Consider the following 27059-nt stretch of genomic DNA (forward strand, 5'->3'; position numbering starts at 1 on the left):
ACTGATCGACAGCTGCAAATTGTTAGCGATCGCCGCAAATTCCCCATGCTGATAATCTTTCTCTCTTGGTGTGCAATACGTCTTTATATGGGAATGTAATTTTAGACTTCTGTTCAGGCACTCGAGGAAGAAGGCAACGCCGAGAAGCACCAGCTGGCCGCCATGCACCAGCAGCGCGTGCTGGCCCACATCAACCAGCGGAAGCGCGAGGCCATGACCTGCTACACCCAGGCCCTCACTGAGCAGCCCCCGAATGTGAGTAGACCCCCCTCCTCCTCCATGGAGCACAGAGCTTCGTTGTAATTGTGCTAACTCTCATCCTGTATCCCCCAGGCCCACCACGTTGAGAAGTGTCTGCAGAAGCTACTGCGCGCCCTGCACAAGGACCGGGCCCACGCCCTGGCCCACTACCGCCACCTGCTGAACTCTGGAGGACCTGGTGGCCTGGAAGCCGCTGCTTCGGAGCGTCCACGCACGCTGGAGCGCCTCATCGACATCGATCGTGCCGTCAACCAGTCGATGACCATGCTCAAGCGCTATCCAGAGCTGTCGGCCAAGATTGCCCAGCTGATGAACGACTACATCCTGGCACTGCGCAGCAAGGACGACATTCCCGGCTCATCGCTGGGGATGAGCGAGGAGGCGGAGGCCGGCATTCTGGACAAGTACCGCGTCGAGATCGAGCGCAAGGTGGCCGAGAAGGAGCGACTGCGGCTGGCGGAGAAGCAGCGCAAGGAGCAGCGGGCCGCCGAGCGGGAGAAACTGCGCGAGGAGAAGCTGCGCCTGGAGGCCAAGAAGGTGGACGACATGCTCAAGTCCCAGGTGGCCGAGCAGCAGTCCCAGTCGACCCAGTCGTCCACCCAATCGCAGGCGCAGCAGCAGCAACAGCAGCAACAGCAGCAGCAGCAGGACAAGAGCCTCGCCGGCAAGGAGCTGGTAGGTGGCGACGGAGCTCTGGTCACAGCGGCCAATCCCAACCTAGAGACCACCAAGAGCGAGAAGGAGCTGTCGGACACTGAGTACGGCGAGGCAACAGTGAGGTGGGTCCCCCCTTGAGATAGTGCAGGATTCCTTGAGATTCCAGGAGTAACGCATCTATTCTGCCTTGCAGCAGCACCAAGGTGCAGACCGTGCTGCCCACGGTAGACGACGACGCCGTCCAGCGGGCGGTGGAGGATGTGGCCGCCGCCGTTGCCCACCAGGAGGCCGAGCCGCAGGTGCAGCACTTCATGACCCACGACCTGGGCCACCGCGAATCGGTATTTGAGCTGCGGCGCCAACTCGTGCCGCATTTGCCTAAAGCCTATCCCCTCTCTCTCTCTCCCCTCTCGTTGCAGAGCTTCTCGCTGCGCCGCGAGTTCGCGCAACATGCGCACGCGGCCAAGGAGGGCCGCAACGTCTACTTCACGCTCTCCTTCGCCGGCATCGCCCTGATGGCGGCCGTTTTCGTGGGCGTGGCCGTGGCCAAGTGGCGAACATCGCGCTCGCCGCACGCCCAGGGCTTCATCGAGGTCGACCAGGTGGGTTGTCAGGTGGGTTGTCCGCTGGAAGACCGCCAGGTTGTCACACAGGGGGTTACTACTCGTGGGTGACAACTTCGTGGGACAGCAAGTCACTGCAGTGCGGAGGTGGCCACTGGCCACCTGTTGTTCGCTTACATAAGTTACACATCTCACTGATCTACCTCTAATCCCCACCAGAACGTCACAACACACCATCCCATCGTGCGCGAGGAGAAGATCGTGCCCAACATGCAGATCAATGGGTACGAGAATCCGACCTACAAGTATTTCGAAGTGAAAGAGTAAGCGAGATGGCAGAGCGAGCGAGTGGCACACATCAACATCAACAGCAACAGCAACAGCAACAAAAGCAACAAAAGCAACAGAAACAGCAACTGCAGCCACCGCGATTTCAAAATGGAAAACTTAAGCGTAATATTAAAGCAGATGGGAGAGGAGAAATGATTTTTTTTTCGTCAAAAGGAGCGCAGTTTCAATAAGCAAGAATGGAAGGGTAGAAGAAGAAGAAAGATAAATTCAATAAATGGTAATATATCTATATATTAAATTAAAGCAAGCAAGCAAGCAGAAAGGCAACAATATAAAGCAAGCAATTAAATTTAAGTATTTGAATGTTTAACAAAACGCCGTAAACATCCTTTCCAGCTCCCTCTCTCTCTCTCTTTCTCTTCCCCTGTCTCTGTCTCTGTCCCATCACCACACCCATACACACACATCAACAGAAGGCACACATAGACACCTCCCGAGTAAGGATCACAGGCGAGGGGAGGGGAGGGGAGGGGAGGAAGGAGAGGAGAGGAGAGGAGCGGAAGAAGAGCAAAACAAAAGATATTCCTAGTAAATAAATTGTCAACACACACACACACCCACTCACATTCCAACACCGACTCACCACCAACAGACACAGACACACACATACTACGACACAAACGCATTCATGCCTGCTTCGTAGCATACTTTTGAGCGTACTTTTGAGCGTACTTTTGAGCGTGGCGTTAGAATGCTTGCAAGCCGATCGCAATTCTTACCAAAACCTACGCCACTAATTAGAGCGGCAGCAGGAGCTAGAAGAGGAAGACAGGAGGCAGAAACACCCACACACAGACATACACACAGCCACAGATACAGAATCTCACACACCGAGACACTTGTGAACCCAAGAGCTACCTACGCGTACTAATCCCTATACGATCGTGCATATGCGCATACGCTTGTGTATATGTCGAACTTTCTCTCTCTGTAAGCCACACACACACACACACACTCACCAGAGAAGGAAGCACACAAATCACGCCAACACAAGTTAGACACACACACACACACACGCTCATACACTCACATGCATACACGCAAAATATATACAAAATATTTACAGCAAAGCCAGAAGAAATGTCCATAAATGTATTTATGTATCTATACACGAGCCACACAAACCAAAGGTCAAAGGTCAAAGGTCGCACGACGCTTGGCGGGCTTTGAATATAATATACGAATCAGCTATGTAACAGAAACAGAAACAATGCAAAACGCTAAGCTAATTGCAGACAGAAAGAAACAAAACAAAAGAGAAAGGCAAAAACCGAATATTAAAACGAAAAGCGAACAAATTTTAGAACTTTTTCTGCATATTTTGTGTGTAAGTCGATGGTCGAACAGAAACAAGAACAAAAAGGATTTCTCTCTTTTTTACGTACATTTTCACCGAAAAGACAGCACAAAACAAGACAGCAGTCACACCCACACACACACACAGCACACACACACACACACTGAACGGAGCCCTTGAGCCAAGTTGAGTTTAAATGAGTTAAATTGAGTTGAGTTGAGTTGAGTTGAGTTGAGTTGTTGCATTTCATATCGCAAGTGTTGCATAATTGCAATTGCCTTTAAAGCGAAAAACTGGCGCAGCAAGAAGAGATAAGCGGGCTCGGCGAACCGGAGACGGAATCGCAAAATCCAGGGAGACGGCATCGGCACCGGCACCACCTAGAGTGGATAGTGGAGAGTGGAGAGTGGAGGCTCCGAGGAACCCGAAGAACCCGAGGCGCAGAGGCGCAGAGATAAACCAATTCGAAGCGGCTAGTTCATTTCACGGCTCGATTGCTTGGCAAATATTTGGCCTGTTTTGTTCGAGCAGCGAGATACTGTTACTCAATCAAGCCAAATAATCGAAATGCTTTCCCCGCCGAAAGCCGACAAGTGGCTGCCCTTCTCGGTTCGCGTTCCCATTGCGATCTGCGTTCAATTTCAATTGCGACTGATCTTGATGCTGGCCATTTTCTTGGTGATTCACTTGGTGGCTCACTTCGGCTGACAGGAAGTGCGGAAGTTTCGGGGGAAACAGGAACTCAGCTGCAACAGGAACTCAGATTAATGCTGAGATGTTACTAAATCAAACTTGCGGCGATTTCACCGAAATGATCAGGAAGAAAGCTCAGACTTAAGTAGACATTTGTTAGATTTACGAGTTTCGTTTATTCACTTTCACATCAGTTGCAGACATTATTTGGCGTTGGTGTCTGAGTTCAGTATCCAATATCTGATATCTATTGATATTCATGGCCCCATTTTCAGCATCAGCTTCAGCTTAAGTTCTGATTTTAATTGACCTGCATTGCAATGGCCATTTGAATGGCATGAATAGGGGGGGAATGTTTAGAACACTTGGCACAAAAGCATGGCAGATGAAGGCAATCAAGGCGAATCCACGGCGCTCCACGACACAAACAAAAACATAAACAGACACGTTATATAATGTATTACAAACATATATATATTTCAAGAGGAAAAACCAAATGGCAAATCAACTACACAAGAGCAAATAAGAAGAAATCTTACTAGTCAAAGCTTGAATATTTTTTAATTTATTCATTAATGCAACAAGAACAAGAAGAAAAAAATGAAAAAAGTATACATATATAAAAAAAACAACAAAAAAAGAAAAAACAATTGATATTTACACTTAGTAAAGCAAAAAGCAAAACCAAAAAACAAAAAAAGCGAAAAGTATAAGCGAAGAAAGGAACAAAAAAACAAAAATGATGCAAATGTGTAAGAAATAAACCCCGTCCTGCATAAATAAAATTAAATAAAAGAATAAAATAAATGGAAGCGTATAGAATATCATAAAGTAAAGAAGATTTACACAAAACTTAAATGCAAAACAAACAAACAAAGAAAACAAAACAAAACAAAATACGAGAAAGCAAGAACAACAAAATTATAATGAAATCGCATGTGTTTTTGTCGTAGTCTCATCATTGAAAACCAAGTGAAAATAAATAATATAATAATAAAAGAAAAAGCAAAAAAGAAAAACCAAGTAAATTGTAATGAGAAGAAAACAGCAGATAAGAGCAACAATTTGTGTAATTCTTTTAGTCGAACTATGATTTTTGGACGAGCAGAAAACTAAGTTGGAGCAAAGTATATAAAAATTTAAATATTAAATGTACTCGAAGACAATTGTAATTGCAACAATAATTGTACGCTACATATACTATTATTAATGTGGAACTATTTCAGCATTCTGTCCTGGCGATTAGCCCCGAAATTTGATCTTCGATCGGCGGTCGGCGGTCGGCGATCGACGGTCTTCGATTTCTGTCGATCTATCCGGTTGGATATGTTGGACATTATTACACTAAAGCAGCCGGGGGCGCAAGAAACCCAGGAAAAGGCAGGGAAAGCCAGGGAAAGCCAGGGAAAGCCAGGAAAAGCCAGGAAAATTGTATAATGTTTCACACAGAGATCCAATGAGGGAAAACCAAAAATAAAACATAAGAATGCGGTGGAAATACAGAACAACAAAGAAAAGAAAAGAAAAGAAACCAAAAACCAAAACAATTCTCAATGTATAATCATATAATTTGATTTTGAATTTTTGTGTTCTTTTTCGAAATATTTTGCATAAATAAAATAAAATAACAGGAAAAACAAACAAACAAAATCATCGCCTGAACCTGGTTGAGTTCATTATGCTTGCCACTGCAAATGCAGATAGCCTCGAGATTATCCATTATTTATTTCCCGCGATCGGCCATATATTTACCCGATAACCATCGAGCCTTATCAACTCCAATTCAATTCCTGCTCCCATTTCGGATTAGCATCGATAGCACGGGGTCAGATGGGAGAATATCTTGCTCAACTTATAGCCGTTTTTGTTGATTTAGAAGCATTAGCTAAGTTAAGACACAGTAAGTATGCTTCTCCGAAGAAGGCACTGATGTCATTGACATAATTGGGTGAAAGTGTGGATGCCCCTGAAGATAAGTATTTCCAAGCAACAAGCAATCCCCTTTAGCACCAACATACTAAACTCGGAATGCCGGGGAACACGGCGTCTGGATCGCCAAGCAGTCCAGGAAAAGAGGCATTCAGCAGCGGCATTCAACAGAAATATTCTAGGAGTGCCGGGCTGAATTACACCGGGCATACATGTGTGCGCTCATTATGAGTTCCGACTTCGAGTGCGCCAACAAGCCTTTACAATAAATCACTTGAAAAGGTATATGTGAAATCAATGTAAAGCACTTCAGTCTATCAAGTGTCCAAGCATGAAAATTGACGTACATTTTGATATATGGGTATGCGGGCGGGAGAGCTTATTCAGTTTCAGTGACTCGATTCGCTGTGGTTTTCTGTTTTCCTGCCCCACCGGCGTTTCTAGTTTTAGTGGGGAGGTTCTTGATCGACGTGGAACTCCACTGCGTGAATGTGGAGCACGGATGGAGCACGTATGGAGCAGCGGATATGGCGTGCAGATAGCGATCCGTTCGATGCCTTTGCCTTCTCCCTGTCTGCGTTGGGAAACTTTCCAAAGTGCATTCTGCAGTGCCAAGAGTGCCCCGCACTTAAGTGCCACTGTCCGCTGTTCGCTGTCCGTTGTCCGCTGTCCGCTGTCCGCTTTGTCCGCTACATGACAAATGACAAACAACACACTTGCCGGCCGTGCAGTTTCCATATCGGAACAATGTTCCACTTTGGGCCGCAGTTAGAGTGCAGTTAGAGGGTCAGACAACTTTGAAATGCACTTGAGCGTATTGGGAACTCGAGAGCGTGTGCGTTCTGCTAAGGGTGCCGAGGGAGGGGGGGCTGGTTTGCCTTCACTTGCAAAAGCAAAGGCAAAAGCTACTCCATGTTCCTGCTGTGCACTTGCGCTGCTTGGCATCGGGAAATCTTGAAGACTATAGAGTCTTCCAATCAATTCAACACGGCCTCCCCCACACGCTTAATCTTTCGATAAACGCTCATTGAATGCTAGAGGGGATCAGGAAGTGATCCCCAAAGGGCTCATATCGCTCTCATCGAGATCTCCACCAGCTCAAAAGGTGTCCCCAAAGGTGTGCGGCCCCCCAGAGCGACAAGATGTGAGTATGGGGCACAGATACAGATAGGGATACAGATACAGATAGACATAGAGATACAGATAGCTGGCACAGCTCCTGAGATCGCTCACAAATAAGGGGCGGTCGATGGGGCGGCGAGCCGAGCGATAAGGGCATAAACAAATAGCTCGCGGCCCAACCACCGAGTGGGTGCGAGTGGGACAAACAGAGTGGCTAGAGAGGGCAGGCCGCCCCACCTGGGCGGTGTTGTAGTGCGGTATGGTAGTGCGCTGGAGCTGGCCCCCTGATACGGGGATACGGTGATACGTCGATACGATGGTTCGCTGGTACGGTGGTAAGGTGGTGCAAACGGTAGCCCATTCTCGCGCTAGATAAGAAGCGAGCAAGAAGAGAGGAGAGGAGGCGAAGCCAAGCCAAGCATGTTGCTACAACATTAGAACAGGCAGTCCGCATTTAAATTGGGCTGATTAGCCAAGCCAGCATATCAATCTGTAACGTGTGGCTTTTCAGCTTTTCATACTCATACTCATACTCATACCCATTTCATGGCTCATAGAAATGTTGTGGGTCGTGTGTGCTGCCCTCCCCGGTGTCTGCGGCATTATCACCGACATATCAGCAACATATCACCAGCGATATCGCCTCGACACGATTGCAAACAAAAACAAAACGAAAATAAAACAGAACAGAAAACAGAGGACAGAGGACAGAGGACAGTAAACGCAGCAAACAGGAGTTTTATGGAGCCCCACGACTCCCGATCGAGCAGCGATATTGTTTGTCAATAAACGTACGCGCCACAATTCACCCGTAATTCAGGCATAATACTTGTACAGCTCGGGGGTCGGGTCTTACTTTTACTTTATTAATTTATGATTCGGCTTGAACTCAAATCGGGAGCTAAGCCGCGTAAGCTAAACATCAACACCCAAGTGGCGGCCTCAGGAGCGCCCGCCCATTATGATATTTATCGGCAGCCACTCGACAAATGTATTCCCTAATGGATTGGCGTCTTCTGCCAAAGTGTCCACTTGAGAGCAGAGCAGGGCAGCATGTGTGCAACATGAACTTGGAGGAGTGCTGAGCGGTCCAGTGGACAGGTGGCGGTTAGATAGACGACACCAAAGGGATTGGTTGGGATCGGGATCTCTTGGAGAAGCTTGCTGTTTAAGTTGCCAATGCAAATGGGATGGGTATGAGTACTGGGATGTCAGTTACAGTTGCCTACCTATGAAAAGAGCTTAAAAGCATGACAATCACGTATGTAAGTATCATTCCACACTATATTGCTGCCAATGGATTGGCTGATCTGGAGAATCGGTGAGTTCATTCCGACCACCTGGCTCCACGGTGCACTGCAGCTTTGCCCGCGAATCGCCCAGAAGAAGACCCAGAAAAACTGAGAACAACAACAAGAACAAATACGAGAGTGAGCGAAAAGTCAGATTTGGGGCGTTGTGAGTATCTCCCGGCTCCCGACTCCCGACTCCCGGCTGGAATATGGAGTATGGAGTATGGAGTATGGAATATATCACTGCGGCCCAGTTAAGTGCATGTGTGTAGATACAGTACACACATAACACATGTATATATATACGAATATACAAATATATGTGCATATGTGTGTGTTCGGGGGCAGCGATAACTGCAGCTCACACCTACAGGGATAGCTTTATCGATACTCTGTGTACACTATACACTATTGATATTTGTTCAACTCGGCTGCCTTCGACGCTCTCCTGTTCACTGCGTGTGCTTTGCTTAATACCTATTTGACTTTAATAAGTGATTGTTGTGTTGTGCCGTTCAAAGAGTCCCCCGTTGCGCCACTCAAGTTCTACGGACTCGCTTCTCGAAATCCGGTTCTGCAATTCTACGCTCCGCTTGTCCGCTTGTCCGCTTGCTCGCCTGTCCGTTTGTTCGCTTGTCCGCTTGTCCGCTGATCAACGGATCATCGGGCCTCGAAATCTTCTGGCGGTGGGTCCAGGCTCCCCCGGGGTTATTCCATTGCCAGTTCGCCAGCGCCAGTTGGCACTTTTGGACGCCGTGTCGCTGAAAGCACTGGATCGCAGTGATAGCGGCGCTTGTGGAGCTTGTAGAGCGAGAGCGGGAGAGAGAGAGAGAGAGAGAGAGAGACAGCCAGCGAAGGAGCAAGCGAGATAGGGCCGCCAACGGACGTTCTCTTTTAACGGACAGATTGCTGTTTTCCAAGCGACTACGTTTTTATGGCTTATTGAATTTGGCCAGCGGCAGTCAAAAAGCGCGCGCTACGCCTGTCACAACTGCCGGTCGAAGAAGTGTCGATCCGATATAGAACATCTGCCGCTATATCTTCCGCCATATATCGGAAAATGTACCTCCCGATCAAGTGCGCCTGACTTATAATAATCAAATATTATATATCACGCCTTCGTCGCCTAATTACACTCACCACACACCGCACATCAATTAAAAAGTGATCGCGCATTAAAAACCCATCACGAAATATAATTCGTCGACAAATAACAAATAGTGTATTAAATAAAATAATTCATTTAATGTGAACCACCGGCAATTTAACTAACCACCCAACCACCCACCACCCCCACCGTTCAATTTGTATGCGCTTTTTTTTGCTGTTCAATTTTCTTTTACTGTTACTGTTACTGTTATTGTTACTGTTTCGCTTGCTGCTCCTTGCGATTTTCCCGACGGTTCCGATTTTCCGCACGCGAGAGCCTTAATTATGAGCAATTATAATCCGAATTGCGGTTACTTCGAGGATTGCAGCTACTACACGAACAACGTGTTTCAACAGGATTATTGCATGCAGACGGATTACGAGTACAACAAGCATGTCTACGAGTAAGTACGAGTACGGCCGAAAGTCACGGCCCGGATTTTGAATTCTGAAATTCTCAATTACTGCATTTCTCAATTTCTGCCTTTCTGAATTTCTGCCCTTTTAAATTTCGGAATTTCGGAATTTCTGAAGTTCTGAAACCTAAATCAGCCATAGAAAATGAGCCGTCGGCGACTGGCCACAGTTCCTAACTTCTTAAAAAGCGTGTTTTCCTCCAACACGCAAATGAATATGGCTTCTGTAGCGAGCCAATGGGTGTAAATCTTCTGGCAAGTGGTTTATTGTTTATCTTTTCTTTATCGATCTGAAAAGTTTCGGTTAAAGGCCCAACTTCTTGGTAGGAGTAAACGCTTGACAAGCGTTTGATTGTCCACTCTTGGGCCATCAGTCAAAAAGCATTTATTCATTCATTACCCCGTTATCAGGCAATCGAACATGAAGCATTTTTCGTTGTCATCAAGTCAAGAAATCTGTCGTTCGCAGTTCACAATCTCTCATTCACAATTCTCGCACCTGAATGGTCCGAATGGTCGGTCACATGAGATTGCAAGTGTGGGGCAATGGGAAAATGTGCTTATATTTCGGGTAGAGTACGATTAACACTAAATCTGTGGTGATGCAGCTAAGTTATCCTGAAGAAACGGATTAAGTTGTGCTGCAAAACGCATGTAATCAATTGGTAAATTTAAACTGCGGATCCCCGAGAGAAACCTATTACCTATTACATTCTGAATGGACATGGACTTGGACTTGGTCTTGGCCTTTTCCATTGATCGCTCAGGGGATTGCCGCACATACTCGTTTGCGCACCTGCATGGAGGTGTCACAATATTTCCCAGAAATCGATGAGGCAATTAAAAACAATTTAATTTCAAATGAGCTAAGAAAACACAAGCCGGGCCAAGAAAAACACCGGCTGGCAAACAGAATGGGAAGCAGAATGGGACAGGAGCAGGATCAGGGCACGTCGCATTAACATTTAATGTAACATAATGAATTTGAATTGGCCACCGAGCCGGATCGAAACGAGGTCCGTGTCCCTGTTCGTTTTCGTTTTCAGCTCGGCTCAGTCCCTGATTTTCGCACAATCGTAAGCCAATGTTGCAGCGTTGTGAATGGTCCACCGGCGGACCGACGGGATCGACAGGACCGACTGCTCGGTTGATAAGCCCAGGCAGAAAGGTGCTGGAATACGCATCGTTTATGGTAACACCCAGCCCAGTGCATTCCATCCCAGGCCAGACCAGACCAGACCAGACCAGCCAAGCCAAACCAAGCCGAGCCAAGCCAAAAACCAAAACCCGAGCGCAACAATGCGCATTATATTCACTTTGTCACCTTTCCCGACGGCGGGGTTTTTGAAAAACCAAAACACATGTTTAGTGAAATCACCTGGAAAATCACACAAACAGGAGGAAAACAGGGGAAAACAGGGGAAAACAGAGGAAAACGAGGCGACAGGCAAAATTTGGGTTTAATTGGGTTTGTCCATAATCGTTGCATCGAACCCTCGGATAATCCGGGATAATGCTGTTTGCCAAATAAAACCAATTCCATTTATTTGTGCTTTATGTCATGTGTGTGAGCAGGATCGCTCCTCGCTGATCGCTACCCGCGTTCATTGATGAACCGCAGGATCGTCGCTGTGCATGTGCAACTCACATACCGAATACTGAATACCTTATACCAAATACCCAATACCCAATACCCAATGACCAGCGCTTAGCACCACTTTCAATCTCGGAATTCCCCTGCCACAGCAGTCGCAGCTTGGAACGGCAGGTTGGGTTTTCCTTTCGCTTCCCCTTTCGGGAACTTGAAGGACAACTGAAAACGGACGCGCTACTCTACTCTACTCTACGCTCGTCTCCCTGAAATATGAAGTTCGAAAAAATAATTTCATTTTAACGCAGAGTCCCCAGAAGCAAGTCATTCAAGTTTGACGTTGAAGTACCAAGGAACCAAAGAACCAAAGAACCAAAAAAAAACCAAAAAATATTATAAAAAACAGCGGCGTAAAAAACTACGAAGAGAGCGGGGCAATAAAAGGTTGTCAGCTCCAAATGCCTGGGAATGTGTGCACATGTCCGCGACGATGGTGACGACCGATGAGCCGAGCCAGGAAGTAAACAAAGCCCAAACCCACAAGAAAAAATTCTGAGCAATCGCGGGGCATACCCGACCTGCGAATCACCTGTCCTCGCTGCTTTCGAATAATGATACAGTCCAATAGTTTATGTAAAATATATCAAGTTACCTGTGAGTTTTTATTCGACTTCACTTTATAGCAAATTGGTGGCTACATTCCTTCCGATTTTCTATTCCTTTTCATCTAAGCACCAAGAAGAGCTGAAAATAAACGTCGCATTGTTGGACAATTAAATCAGCTAATAATCAAAAGTGTGCAAATAGTTAAGTAGTAGTAGTAGCATAATAGGAGAACTTGGAGCAGTAATTCGTTTTTTTCCAATGCTCCCACACTTCTCCGTGTCCATGTCCTCGATCAGGAAACTGTTACCCGCCAAGTAAGAGGAAAAATCAGCTTTTTTCGCTTAAACGGCGCTGTCAAAAAAAAGGGCCACTTGCCAGGAAAATGGGATGGGTGGCGATGCATTAAGTGGGAGTTGGGAAACTAATGAAAGAGGAGCGCGGGGTGCCAGGAGTGCCAGGAGTGCCAGGGAAAGGAAATGTATGCACGTAGGCGAAAACAACGGCTAGAAATTGATACATTTCATACAATTTACTTGCAGTTGCCGTTGCCGTAAGTTGCTGTTGCAAGTTGCTAGTTGCTAGTTGCTAGTTGCAAGCTTAGTCTGCCGGGGACGCGTGACTTTGTGACATTTAATGCCAGTTTGTCAGCTGGCTTTGTCAACGGCATCGCATGCACATTGTATAGTGCATAGTGCATAGTACATCGTGCATAGTGCATTGTGGGCTAGGCGGATGCGAAAATAACACAATGAAATTTGCACCCGCGACAGGCATTTCCAATTCAAGTCTCCGTTTGATAGGCCTTTAACGAAGCATGTGATGGCCTGAAGTGCCAGCGAGAAGTGGAGTGGGCGGGAATTCGGAAAGCATATTCAGTCAATCATTTCATTGAATCGGCAGGACTGAAAAGAGACTCAAATGCAGTTATGGATGCGATCCTACGATCCTGCGATCCTGCCATCCTACGATCCTCCATCGACCACCACAATGGCCAAGGTGATGTTCGAAAAAATGAAATTAGGGAATGAACCAACACAAAGCCGAACAAAGCGGCGAACTGGGGTGAACTGGTCATTTCGCACGCTGGGCCATTCATACAAAATGTACCATTTATGCTAGCGGGCATCGCCTTGGCATTTGGATTGAATTGCGAATGAATCGCCCAAGCATTTGGTCCTCTGGCCAACCTGGGGCCCCCAGCTGTGCAGGAGGAAGTAGGAAGTGCGCAAAGGAAGTCGACTGGGCCAACTGACCGGCCAACTTCTAAACACCTAAATGGCTAAACTGCTAAACTGCTAAACTCGCAAACTCCCAAAACTCTGACAAACTGACACGCTGACACGCTGACACAGTGGGAAGTGCAGCTCAAAAAACGACTTGGAAAGGAAAGACCAGGACAGGCAGGCGGAAAACCCATTTGTCAAGTTCCGGGGCGCTACTCACCGAGATCCTACAGCTGCACAGAGATACATACATATATATATACAGTACAGATGCGAACGCAGATACATTGGCGGGACGCATCCTTGCCCATCATCCTCCTCGATTAGCCAATGATCCGGCGAATGATCCAACCTCTCAGGAGGTTGGACAACTTTTTATTAACCGCGACAGAAAGATGTAGAAAACCCTCCATTTGCAGCATGCAGAATCAATTTTTGGCGCAAGCAATAAAATTGCTTTTAATTGTCAGACTTTAAAAGCAGAAATCTGATCGGGAAGAACAGCTGAATGAGTTTGTTTATCCCTAAGCTGACTTAAGCCCCTGATGGATTGGCCAAAATTGACTTCGGATTGACTCGAGAATGGAAATCTTCTACTCCGGGTCGTTTGGGATCGCAAGCCACCCCAAAGGCCGAGGAAATATCACCGATCAGCCCGAAGAAAACCAAACAGATAACCAGCTGTATTTGCTGTATTTGAGATACGAGTACATGCAGTTCATACATTTGTACATTCGCATCTTGAAGGTCCTTTTTGACTTCTATGCTGCATGGACAACGGCAACGGCTACGCCTCCTTGTTCGGACCCATCCCCTTACATAACATACATAGTTCCCATCTGAGCAAACAAAATAGCAGGAATCAATGGATCAATAGGGCGGAAGGAGCGGAAGGAGCGGCAGCAGGCTACAGGATCACGCCAGCACAACTGACCAGAAGACAAACCTCTGCGGATCAATCAGAGCGCATTTGGAGGGGAGATACACTGCTAAACAAATTATATAAATGCTGAGGTTGAAGTAGAAATGTCTATTGGTGAGTTTCGCACAACTGTGTCAAAGTTTCCGTAACTTTCGGGACTGGAATACGATGGAGTACCTATTAAAGCCAAGGTAGGCGGCGTTTACGAATCATTCTGGCATTACGGGGTACAATAAAAATGAGGCAAAATAAAAAACACGTATTTTTGAAACACTGAAAGACTTATGGTTAAGTACATATACTTATTTCTCAGACCTTTTTTCGTGTGCACACACATAGGTGAATGATGCATTTCCGGCGAGAGAACAATACACAATCCCTTTGGCAAAACTCGTTTCCATTTTTTTGGGTTTTGTAAATCACTTCCGCGCAACGAATTGGAGACCCGAAATTGTCATGGACGTCAATTGACAACAGGAGTCGTCCAAAACCAGGGGCGAGGAGGCGAGAAGGCGGGAGGGGGGCTGAGGCTGTAGAGTACATGGTATAGAGTACAGGGTATCGAGTATGGAGTAGCTAGAGGGTCAGGTCAAAAGGGAGAGTAGAAGAGTATAGGCAGATCCGGAAGGTAAATGGTAAATTAAAATGGATGACAATGGGATGAGCGAAGGGGAGGGGGAGCGGGCCTCCCTTGCCTTTGGCTGCGGCCAAACGAGCATTAAATGAATTACTGAATGAATAAGTGTGAATAAGTGTCAGTGGCAGTGTGAGTGTGAGTGTGCCTATCCATGTGAATGGCTCCGAGTGCTTACATGTGTGTGTGTGTGTGTGTGTGTGGCACGCTGCTCGAGGCTGCTGCAACATGGCCGCCTAATTGTATCCGCGTTAAGCAAACACCTTTTGCCAAATACCTCGATTTTCACGCCTGGCGAGGCGTTTAATTGGGGTTGTTGTGCTGGCAGTTCCCGCTCGCTCACATCTACTCGGATGTATGGGCCAAAGCCAAAGGACGTCGGGTCTTTGGCGCGGTTTGCCTGCGATTAACAACGTCGATTTGTGACACCCAACATACTTTATTGCATTCGAATGCGAGTGCGAGTGCTTTGGTTCATTGTATCTTTCGGATGCGGATGTGATTGCGATTGGGCCAGCACGCTGTCACACTTCAAATCACACTGCCAAAGGACAGCTGGTCCTGTGCAGGATCCTAGTTGGGACCACAAAAGCCGCCGTAACAGTGATTTCAATGTAGGAACATTTGAGTTTGCAATTGTACTTACTTAACTTATTTAAAAGCTATGACAACAGCGTCTAGGGAATATGCAGACTGGTATTTGACAATAAATGGATTAAACAAAATTGAAGAAATAACTATCTAGAACTATTTGTGTATGTCCGCCACAAGGAGCTCTCTGTCCATTGCAACGCAACTAGATTGAAAATGCATTCAGAAAACTGAAATAAAAACAAACTAGAATGGGAATGCCAAATCCCTAAAGGCCGAGCAGAAGGACGACAAGGACGAGAGTGGCAATTGAAGTTGTTTGTACTTAGAAATAAGCACAAACAAAGTAGTTTGAAGTGCGGAAAATACAGAAGCATGCATACAAAAATAAATAAATACACAAATAAAGCAGAAAAGCAGAGGGCAATAAAAAACAAACGAGTTTTTGCGAGAATCGAATTGAATTCGTGTGTAATTCGAATGCCAGCGCACACACAAATAGACGCACACACACACAGATAAATCCATGAGATACTAAAACTTCCTGCGGAAGCTAAGCCATAACAACAACGGCGACGCACACAAAGGTTTCACTTTGATATTAAATGCAACATCATCATTAAGCCCAATAACAATGGCCAACAACGAACGAACAAACGCCCCTGAAGATGGGCGTGCGCATTGTGGGAAAATTTCCCCGAAAAAGTCCTTTGGCGCAACCAAAATTTCCCAAACATGCGCGTCAGCCCACCGTGCATGTACCGCTATATCTCTCCTGCTCGCACGCTCTTCCGATTGGCCAGGCGGCCATGACGCGCCCACTTGGACGGCGACGGCAACGGCGACAGCGACGTCGGCAGCGGTTATTACAAGATAAAATTCCACCCCTCTCCTCTCCTCCAATCCACCCACTCCACTCCACTCGCCGTCTCCACTGCCCCACTGCCCCATGGAGACATGGAGACATGGAGACATGGAGACATGGAGGCGCATAATGGTGCGAACGTCATGAGCGACAGTGGGGTGCCCACTTTCGGGGGGCGGATGCTCGTGGACAGGGTGCCACCGAGCTGGCTCTTTGTACACACCATATCCACATATGTATGCATGTGCAGATACATATGTATCCCAACCAGTCCGTATGTAAATGGGGCCGAGCGCCAACGGACTCCTGCCATGTTTTCAATTGCCTGGGCTGTCCTGCTGTCCTTTTGTCCTTTTGTCCTGCCGTCTGCCTGTTACTGCTCGTGCTGATTATGTATATGCCCATACCTCCCACACTTCACTTTGGGCCTCCCAGTCGCTCGACGCCATGTATTGGCGCATCCTTCGTTTGAAGGATCCGCACTAATCACGAGTTGGCTTATGAAATCGAATTCAAATCGCACGAACAGCGACACTCCTTGTACATAAGGCCCCATGTCGGTGGCCAAGTGGTCTATAACAGTTCCGTTGCACGCAAGAAATTTGATTCCCAGCGAACTACTGCCGTGCAGTAAGTCAAATGTCGAAGGATAATAGCACACCTAACCCAACCAACGGCGGAGGAGAACGCTCCTCGAATGAGAAGGGATATCTCGAAATAGGGTCGCAGTTCGCAGTTCGCCTTTTCAGTATTGAAATAAATGGTTCTGGTTCAAATGGGGATTTCGATTTGGGTCAAACCTACTCAAAAGTTGCAAATAGGTTCCATAATCTAATCATGGTTGGTACTAAGCTCTAGCAATGGCAGGGCATTACAACCCGATTGATATTTTCAACGATGAGCAGACTGTAGAAGAGGCGAGAATGTAATCCCAGCAAGTCTTTCTTATCGCCCACGTTCCTCAATAGGATAATGGCCGATATCAGCATCTGATATTATAGTGTTAAGTACCGCTCACAACCGCATGTCCTGCCCACTCCTGCGCCCAAGTCGGGGCAAGAAGTCCGCAGGAAGTCCGCGCTCCGGAAGTCCACAAGTCCAGCAGTCCAGCAGTCCAGAAGAGCAAAAAAACAGAAGAGCAGAGTTGCGGAGAGCTGATAATGATAAATACAATCAAATGACGCGCCGAATGCTGACAACATCAAGTGCGGAGCACTGCTGCTGGAAGAGAGCGGCCCAATCCCAGAATCCCAATCTGGGAACGTCAGTTCGCTGGGTCTGAGGAGGCTTGCGAGGCGCAACAATGGCCTCACATCCACATCCTCATCCTCATCCTCATTCCCACTCACTCACTCACTCACACACACACACACACGCGCACAGAGGCTGCAGCACACACACACACACCACTGCACACCAATGCACACGCACACTCTCACTCAAGTGGCACTCTTGAGAGCGGCAGAGAAAGCAACAGGAAAGAGTTAGAGCGGGATGACGTGCGGCATAAGGACTCGGCTCACATTGTCCGTCTCGCTCTGGCGACGAATGGTGGCTGGTTCTCTCGGTGGTTGAATAGGCCACTCACATTGTTGCCGTATCCTTGTTGAAAAGGACATAAGAAGCCACTTAGCGCGCCCAACAAAGCCGAGAGTCTCTCCAGTCCAGCTGTGTGTGTGTGTGTGTGCGCGCGTGTGTGTGTGAGTATCTGCGTTATGTACCCAATGGCAGAGGGATGCAGATACAGATATGCACCACATACATAGTGATACCCAAAGACACCCCGAGCATACGACCTGGTACTTTTCTGCCGTTGGTTGTTGGGTTTTGGTTATTGGCTGTTCTGAAGCGACTTGGACTCGTGTTGAGTTCTTGATGCCTCGTTAGTTGTTGATGACACTTCAGTTTGGAATGTTTAGAGTGCGCTGCTCCGCGGACCCGTGCAACTGAGAAATCAAGGAATCAAGAAATCATCTAATCAAGAAACGTCTCGCGACCCTTGAACTATCGAACTTTCGCGGTGATAAACGTTTGCCTAAATCGAACTATGTGTGCAATTTAAGTTGCCCTAGCAGGATACCCGCCCAAATCTTCGCAGTGCTCCCCACTAAATATACATAAGCCTATTTTTTTTGCGTGCTCCGATCCCCGTAAAAGCTCCAAAGTGGCGGAGAAACGCAAAAGTCCGCCCACGCCGCCACCCGCGTCGCAGCGTAGCAAGTCAAACAGCGGTTCCCCGATATCGCACAGCGATATGACCACGTCGGCGTCCTTGGAGAGGACCCCCTCCAAGCGGGACCGAGATCGCGAGCGGGACAACAGCAGCGGTCTGGGCAGCGCCGGCAGCTTGCCCGCCTCGCCCCAAAGCGCGATCACGGTGAGCCCGTCCTCCCCGGCGACGCCGAAGCGTCCGCTGCGCACCTCAACGCCCTCGCTGGAGCGGAAGAGGGAGCGCGAGGATCGGGAGGACCGCGAGGATCGCAAGGAGCGGCAGGAACGGCAGGAGCGGCACGAGCGCCAGGAGCGCCTGGAGCGGCACGAGCGGCACGAACGGGACAGAGATCACGAGCGCTTCGCCGCAGTCTTCAGCACCGCCAGCACCACGGTGCCCACGAACACGAGCTCCAGTTCCGGTCTGGCGCCCGAGCAGCTCCGCATTCCGACGGGCGCAGCCGCCTTCAGCGGATTCCCGGGACTCCACAGCATGAGTAGCCTCATGCTTCCGTCGTCGGCGGCGGTGGCCGCCGCAGCAGCCGCCCCCTTTCTGCCCTGGTCGCCCATCCTGCTGCCGCCGTGGAACCACGCCCTCCTACCAGCCGCCTTCTATCCGGCGGCCCTGCGAAACGCTCTGCCCGGGTAAGCACAAGGATTCCGATGGAATACTTCACTACGATTGATCCCCTGGAGTGGTCGATTACCTATCTATCCATTTATTACGAGAAACCTATTTCGGAGATTTCTGGACATTCGATAGATACAAGTTCGCTTAACTATGACCTCAATTTCGAGGACTATTCCATTGGTGGCACACACAAATCTGCTTACGGAAGCTGCAACTAAGACCAGGACACAGAGAAATAGGACATGGAAACAGATGGAAACTTACTGAAAGTTACCGACCAACAAATCGTTTGCCTTTCACTGCTGATCACCTTGTCAAAAAACTGCTTTTCCCAATGACCTATATCATTGCATTAGTTCTGTAGTAATCCTAATCTTACGATTGGCAAACTAGGCTTCTTGAGGCAGAATTTGCAATCGCCTTCGCCTAAGCTCCGACTGAAACTCAAACTCACACCCTGCGAGCCCCTGCCTCCGAATTAGCTGCATCAGTGCTTATAGCAGATAGCAGATCCCATATAGCTGATGGACTTGTCCGGCTAATCCTGGCAGCTCCTTAAATTGCAAGTACAAGTACGAGTACAAGACACAGGGCATAATTCCCCCGCCTCTTTGATCTGGCAAGTACTCAAGGTCCTGGCGATTGGCCGGGGAAATTGGGAAACTCTGGCTCGCAGCTCGAGCCTGGCTTAGAAATTCCCGTAGGTGAGAGCCAGGGAAACCCCAATCGGCAGCGACATGTGTACGGCAGACACAGATGCCTCGGGACAGGACTCGGCACTCAGATGCTGGCGTCACACTGTCTGGCAATGGGATTTCCGCACGGGAGGACGGGGAATGCCCGTGTGGCCTGGCCATAGCGTGGGAAATTCGCGAGTCGGGATCGCCGGGAAAACTCGAAATGGAAATGGGAAAACCGGAAGCGAGCAAACTTGCGCCAACATGTGGCACGACCTGTTCGCCCTAAAGAGCAGAGAGAAGAGTCCCTGCTGACCTGTGCTGACCTGCCCTGACCCGAGCAGCAGGTAGCAGGTAGCTGGTAGCTGGGAAGGCGATCCGTGCGAGGCGGATTTGCGTTTAATTGTTGATGGTATTAGGCGAATCAAAACTCGGCCTCTGGCCGGGACTAGGTGTCAATAATCCAGCGATTTGGGTGCACTTATTCAAAGTTAATTCCGGGGGAAACGTGCGCGTCTTCTGCAGGATCTTCTGCCTCTTCCTCCTGCACATCCCATCCATCTCCACCTCCACCTCTTCCCTTCCTAACAACGGCAAGTGCAGAAATCTGTGAAAGTCAGAGCGCAAACAGGTAGTACAGGTAGTTTCCTTTGCATATCCCGACCGAGGGACTCCCTTTGTTACACCTTCCGGCCATTCATGCGAGCGACGGATCGACAGGATGTCGCTGCAATAAGCGTGAAGCAGGAAAAGATCGTTCCGAGTCCTCTGAGGAGCCATCTTTATATTCGGGCAGTCATTAATCACAATTTGCAGGAACAATTAAGAAACTACACAGAATCCCACAAAGAATTCGTACAACTCATCGTTGGTATAAAGATTAAAGTATCTTTTCTGCCTTTATCTCTTAGTATCAAGAAACTAAAGTTCAGTTAGAATTCAATTAGAAGTGTACTAATCAATTGCCTGCATATTTTGATCTGCTTGCAGCTTATTCGATGCGAAAGTGCCGTCGTCCCAACGCTCTGGCTTCCATATATCGGACATCCTGAACTTGGAGGGCTCCGAGCTGAAGAACGCCGCCGCTGCCGCCGCCGCAGCCGCCCAGCATGGCAGTGACTTGAGCCACCACTCGGCCACCGAGTCCACCAGTGGCCACCGCGGCCAGGGATCTCACACCTCGCCCTCGGCGCTCTCGCCCACGCCGGCTGGCGGTTCGGTGGACGAGCACCACAATGGCAGCGGCACGGCGGGCGGAGCGGGAGAAGCGGACCACCACAGCACCACCGAGCATCACGCCCCTCCGAGCCACGCACAGCAACAGCACCCGCACCACCAGCAGCAGCAGCAGCACCACCACCAGAACCACCACCCCCACCTCCTCCTCCCGCAGCAGCACCACCAGCAGGCGGTGGCCCCACTCCCTTTGGCGCACCACCAGAGCGGCGAGGCCCAGAGCCACGCCCACGCCAACGCAGCCGCCGCCCACCTGCTGGCCAGCCACAATGCAGCGGCTGCGGCCGCCGTCGCCGCCGGCCAATACCTGCCCAACCTGCCAAAGAACTTCCCGGGGAGCTTCGGCGACGAGATGTCCTCGTACCACCACATGGCCCAGACCATGCTGCAGCACTCGGGCAGGAGTGCGTGGATCAAGGAGAACGAGCTATACGGTAAGGGGATATTTCCACTCATATACATGCCATGTCCTGCTCATATCAATAGCCAAGTTAAAGGATTTTCCTAGAGTGGATTACGTTGTATTTAAGGAGCAAGTTATACTAGGTGGTGAGAATGGGGTATAGAAGTATATTAGTTCTTGGATCACAACTCGATACTCATTCTGAATCGAATGATGTTGGCTTCAAAATAGACTCGGCAGCCCTGCTGAGCAAACTTCCAATTCCCATTTTCGACTGCATTTAACCCCCGATTAACTGGCCGACTAATGATATTGTTCCGTAACTACCCACTACCCAGTACCCACTACCCACTACCCAGTACTCCGGAGGACGTTGAGGCAGTCGAGCGATGAGGCAGCTGTATTTGCATACCCTGTGGATCCGGCGGATTCACGTGCTCCAGGGTGTGGCAAGCTTTGTTGTTTTTTATTTTCGTTATTCGGCAGTTAACTGCGGATCGAAATGGGTATATGACTTCGAATCGAGGAGCGGGGGTTGGGCTTCCCCTTTAATCATGACTAATAGTTTGTGTGCGCTTCACACTTGAGGATTAGCCCTGTTGTTTTTCTGCCAGTTGACGTCCTTCGTGTCCTTCGAGTCCTTCGAGTCCTGCGAGTCCTTTGGCCAGGGCATTCAATCGCTGCCCGCTCGATCGCTGCTTGTTGTTGCGGCCCAAACATTTCTCATCCTGGAAATTTATGGCACGCACTTCCGCCTCATCCCTTCCCACCTCTGTTTCCTTTATTCCCTTATTGTTTAGCTACAAATTATTGCTGCTGCCCACTTGCCGTTTTTTATTTTTTGCTGTCTGCTCTTTTTGGGAGTTTCCACAGCTGCGAAGGAGCGAAGGAGTCGAGGAGGAGTCCTTTTGATTATATTAAGTTATTAATTTGTTGAGTTGTCATGGTGAGCGCACGGCTTTCACTGGCAGGACAACTCTGCTAGATGAGCATTAGGAGCTCCTCCGACCAACGACCCTTGGGTGTGTTGTTGTTTTATCAATGTCCCACGGGGAAATCCCCGGGCAGGTGAAACACACATTAGAAGTTACTTCTAGGAGGGTGTCATATATACACCATATCACTATCGCTTCTTTTTGATTCTGCGTAGTTGCATTGCAACGTTTGTGGAAATGACAAACTTGAAGTTGCCTGAATAGTGGCATAAGCCCACCATAATGCCTCTGCAACCGCAGATCCCGCCCCAGAAAATCAGAAGTAGCCACACCCGGTGATAAATCACTATATGCTGCAAGTTCGGAGCTCTTTAGAATGAAAGGGAAAGGGGGCGAACCGGAAGAGCCCCGGCTACCATTGATGTGTTTGAGGTCTGGCTTTTGTGTCGTTCCTTCATTACGATCCTGGTTACTGGTTACTGGATCCTGGTTGCTGGTTTTTAGTACTGGCCCAGGATCAGCACTCATTCGGCGATCGTTTCAGGTAGACAACAAGGGAAGGGAATACCCACCTATGTAGCTACGAGTATACAAGCATATGTATTTGTATGCATTTCTGTGTGCGATCTCTGTTTGTCTCCTCCGCCTAATTGGCGTTGTTAGGGTGAAACGCGGGGCAACTAGGGGATGGGCAGGGGTTGATTCGACGCTGCAGACCATAAAGAGTGCATACATCTGGCATTTGACATTGGGATCGCTGGCGAGCGACCACAGCTTCATGTTGCGCCTAATCCAATTGCCGTAGTTGCGATCCTGACTTTCCCCCTCCGTTGTCCCGAATTCTGCATGATCACTTGGTAGACGGACGTGGAGGATGCGGAGGGGTGTGTCGCTACATTAATTTACGGCTAAAGAGGTTTTTCAATTGCTGACAAATTCCCACCCAGCCCTCTCACCCCGCCATTGTCTTGCCATTCTGAATTCTGCATTCTGCATTCTGAAAATCCAATTCATTGTGAAAAAATCCAAATAAAATGAATGGCCAAACAATTTATTCCTCACTTAGCGTCGTATTGGGAGGGGAGCTTAGCCATATTCACTATTTACTAACCAAACCCCTTTCCTCCTCGATTCCAGGAACCCAGCAGCCCGCCAGTCCGGATAGCACCTCGCCAGTGACCTCGGAAGTGTCCTACACCTACATAGGCTCCAATTGCCAGACTTCGCCCGCCCTCTCCGGCGACTACAAGAGCTACAGTCGGTCGGCGGACAGCGATGCACTGTCCGTGGGCGATGCCCTGCACACCCTCCACGGATCCTCGGGCAATGGGGGTGCCGGCGGCGCCACGACCGCCCATGGGCTGCACAACAACAATAACAATACGACGAACAACAACAACCACAGCCTGAAGGCCGAGGGCATGAATGGAGCAGGCAGTGGCCACGACGACAGCCTGAACGAGGATGGCATCGAGGAGGACATCGACGACGTGGACGACGCCGACGGGAGCGGCGGCGGGGATGCGAATGGATCCGACGGTCTGCCAAACAAGAAGCGCAAGCGACGAGTCCTGTTCACCAAGGCGCAAACATACGAGCTGGAGCGCCGGTTTCGACAGCAACGCTACTTGAGTGCCCCGGAACGCGAGCACCTGGCCAGCTTGATCCGCCTGACGCCGACGCAGGTGAAGATCTGGTTCCAGAACCACCGCTACAAGACGAAGCGGGCGCAAAACGAGAAGGGCTACGAGGGCCATCCTGGCCTGCTGCACGGCCACGCCACCCATCCGCATCACCCCAGTGCCCTGCCCTCGCCGCGACGGGTCGCCGTTCCGGTTCTGGTGCGGAACGGAAAGCCCTGCCTGGGCGACACCTCCAAACTGGGCGCCGACTGCGTTTCCGTGCCCTCAGCCACCGCCACCGCCATGCAGAATGCCGCCGCCGCCCATCACCTGGTGGCCCTAAACGGAGCGGCCGCCTATCAACATGCCGCTGCAGCCGCTGCCGGTCTCCATGCCCACGCCCATGCCCACGCCCACGCCCATGTACACGGCCATCCCCACGCCCACGCCCACGCCCAGAGGGCCGCCTGGTGGTCCTAATATTGCTAGGAGCTGGCATTCCCGGGACTGGGGGGCAACTGGACTGCAATAGGCTAACTAGTCCGTGGAGCGATGAGCCAGAAGCTGAGTAAAAGAATACACACAAGTAATTGAAACATATGCAAGTCCCCACTTCCCACTAAACACTACCCACTACCCACTACCTACTAGCGTTTAGTCTCCCGGATTTTCCCCGAGTCGTTCCGTTCCTGTACATAGTTTATATATATACAATCATATATATACCCAAATGACATACACACGAGTATATCCACTCCCGGATATCAGACCAATGCCCATGACAAAAGAAAACTACATTTCCTTCTGAATAAAAAACCATTTGCATTACACTAGTGTCTCTTGTCAAGCGCATTTAAATCGCATAAAATCTAGAAGTAGACCCATTTTTTTTTATTTTTTTTTTAGACCTAAGTCCAAGCCCAAAGATAAAATGTGTAAATATAATATAAAAACGAAGTAATAAAGTAATGAACTTAGATTATTTCAAACGGCAAAATAATAATAAGCAATATGCAACTAAATCTGTACTATATAACTATAACCAATTCAAGCGTAATAAGTGTTCAAATTTTGTAGACAAAACTTATTGGCCTTTTTTTTTCTATGAATACATATATACTATAATATAGGCACTTAGTCCTAACACATATTTTTTTCGTGAGTGTGTGCGTGTATAGAGAGTAAAAATCTTTGAATTTATAGCAAGTAATGAGTTCATAAATTGTAACAAAAAAAAAACACAGACAGTGAACTGCGAAGTTCATGTCAGAGATTTAATAAAAACCCATTACATACATTAAACAAAACGCTTTTATTTGGAGTAAAGGCACGATTCCATTTATATATATGAACATACATATATAGTTGGATCCCAGGAAAGCTTGAGCACCACTCTATTGATCCGTGCATTAAACCTGTTATGTTATAAGAGTTATTGCCCTATGCACTTTATGGGATCGTAAACGGCACCCTCTCCCAAATTCCGTGGGGTGCTGGTCTATAGTACGTACTATAATGTATAGTAGGTATAGTACGTATCGATGGGGCGTATAAACATGTTGGACAAACAATAAATATGGTCTTGATTATGGTTGTTAGCTACCGTTCTGCGATTGGCACCGTAATCCGTCCAGTTCGCCTGATTACGGCACCAGAACAGCACTCGATGGCTCGGATCGAATCGGATCGGGTTGGGTTGGATTGGATTGGGAATCGACGGATCGGGTGGCGGGTGAGGGTAATGGCCATAAAGCCAGTGGGGCCGATAACGGGAGCGGCCAGAAATACAGGGTAATCATCGGATCTGGCCCCGGCAGGCGGAGCAACCTGTCTGGGGGCTCCGATTTGGAAGCAATTAGCCACCCCACCACCCCAGGCCCCTTCAGCCGATGGGTGATGGCAAATCAGTTGGGAAGATATGGACTGCGGCACAGATATCCCACTCTTCGCCGCTTGAAACAGTTGACACAGTTGGCATAGCTGGCAGAGTTGGCACATAAAGAACTCAAAGTCAAGTAGAGGCGCTGGAGTATCTCATAAAATACAACGAGTGCTATTCTAATAAACGGCAAATTAAATTACTCATCAGTGGACTACTGGCACTTGGGATAAGTGGACCCACATGCTCGTCCATCCATCCATTCAGCTACCATCGATCAGCGCCGAAAATAACATTTGCGGTGTATTAATAATCATCAAATGGCTATGACTATGGCTATGGCCCAGTCATATAGCCACTATATGGAATTGCGAGGAGGGGTATACGAAATCGAAACCGTTTTACACGGCCCATAAACACATCAACTTTAGCTGAAGTACCATAAATATGGCCCCTCCATGTGCCACGGTCTATGGTTGCTCTCCACTCTCCGGTTAATTATTCTTTAACGACTTGTTTTTCCGGATCCATCTGAGTGTCCGAGTGTCTCAATAGGTAGCACTGACCACGGGGAAGGCTTTACTACACAAGTGGCTGGCTGGGGGCTACTTCTTCTGCTACTCCCCTTTATGATCCCTTTATGATCCCTTTATGATCCCCTTATGACCCCCTTTATGATCCCCAGTGCGATCCCCTGTGTGATCCCCTGCCTGATGCCCCATTTGTCCGGCGGGAATCGCCAACGAATTAGCAGCAGTAAGTACCTAATTGCAGCACCCTTTAATGGGGCCCATAACCCATTTAAATGGCCGTACATATATAGCATACTATAGGTGGCCATAAAGTCATCGATTTGCCTTATCTGGCGGTGGGCTGTTTGGGGTGTGTGTTACATAGGAGTGTGGAGTGGCAAAGATCCAAGTACAGCCCCTAATCGCAGCCTAATCATTTGCATACCTGTATCGCGCAAATCGGAGCGGACAGGATGTTGATTGTGCCCGTATATATACTATACTATAGTAACTACCAAACGAAACGAAAGCAAACGAAACGAGTATATGGCCCCGGTGAGTACATTTCAATACAATTCAATGATCTAGATTAGAGTGGGCCAGTGATATAGCCCTGGGCTGAACGGCAGGAGCCTTTCACAATCGTGAAATAAACTAATAATATTCTCTCCCGCCCCCTCGAACTCCCATCCCCTCCACACGAAAGTGGAGCCCCGATAAGCCCGATTTCCACTGCCTGTTGGGCTGTTGGGCTGTTGGGCTGTTCGACTGTTCGACTGTTGGACAACCCG

General features: G+C 48.6%; 3 protein-coding genes across 16 annotated transcripts in view; 2 read left to right on the forward strand and 1 right to left on the reverse strand.

Moving 5' to 3' along the window:
• The window catches only part of LOC120455751 (amyloid-beta-like protein), a 41211-nt gene extending 36420 nt beyond the window's left edge, over positions 1-4791 (forward strand). For 5 of the 13 annotated variants that reach the window (XM_039642176.2, XM_039642175.2, XM_039642179.2 and 2 more), the window contains exons 8-12: positions 106-255; positions 334-1040; positions 1112-1259; positions 1338-1532; positions 1701-4791. In XM_039642176.2, the coding sequence (XP_039498110.1) occupies positions 106-255; positions 334-1040; positions 1112-1259; positions 1338-1532; positions 1701-1808 (1308 nt within the window). In that variant the 3' untranslated portion in view covers positions 1809-4791. The remainder of the gene's footprint in view (positions 1-105; positions 256-333; positions 1041-1111; positions 1260-1337; positions 1533-1700) is intronic. The other 8 variants (XM_039642180.2, XM_039642183.2, XM_039642188.2 and 5 more) reach the window with 4 other exon arrangements.
• LOC120455750 (cytospin-A) overlaps positions 1-27059 on the reverse strand; it is a 51102-nt gene that overhangs the window by 7179 nt on the left and 16864 nt on the right. Inside the window, exon 10 of the transcript XR_005616763.2 lies at positions 11974-12065. The gene's annotated coding sequence lies outside the window, so the exon portion shown is untranslated. The remainder of the gene's footprint in view (positions 1-11973; positions 12066-27059) is intronic.
• LOC120455753 (homeobox protein vnd) lies at positions 8561-25159 on the forward strand. Of its 2 annotated transcripts, none has more exons than XM_039642191.2 (3): positions 8561-9718; positions 20672-21351; positions 23393-25159. In XM_039642191.2, exons 1-3 carry the CDS (start codon positions 9600-9602, stop codon positions 24355-24357), a joined length of 1764 nt encoding a protein of 587 aa, XP_039498125.1. In that variant the 5' UTR covers positions 8561-9599; the 3' UTR covers positions 24358-25159. The 2 variants fall into 2 exon arrangements, with proteins under 2 accessions (XP_039498125.1, XP_039498124.1); XM_039642190.2 differs by lacking the exon at positions 8561-9718 and adding an exon at positions 17747-19018.

Source organism: Drosophila santomea, chromosome X (genome assembly GCF_016746245.2).
Source record: "Drosophila santomea strain STO CAGO 1482 chromosome X, Prin_Dsan_1.1, whole genome shotgun sequence".
NCBI lineage: Eukaryota > Metazoa > Arthropoda > Insecta > Diptera > Drosophilidae > Drosophila > Drosophila santomea.

What these genes read in the sequence shown, in the direction of transcription:
- LOC120455753 (XM_039642190.2), top strand. Translation starts at nt 18,417, where the DNA reads ATGACCACGTCGGCGTCCTTGGAGAGGACCCCCTCCAAGCGGGACCGA. An exon ending in CTGCGAAACGCTCTGCCCGG is followed by an intron (nt 19,019 to 20,671) that starts GTAAGCACAAGG and finishes ATCTGCTTGCAG; the next exon opens with CTTATTCGATGCGAAAGTGC. An exon ending in CAAGGAGAACGAGCTATACG is followed by an intron (nt 21,352 to 23,392) that starts GTAAGGGGATAT and finishes CCTCGATTCCAG; the next exon opens with GAACCCAGCAGCCCGCCAGT.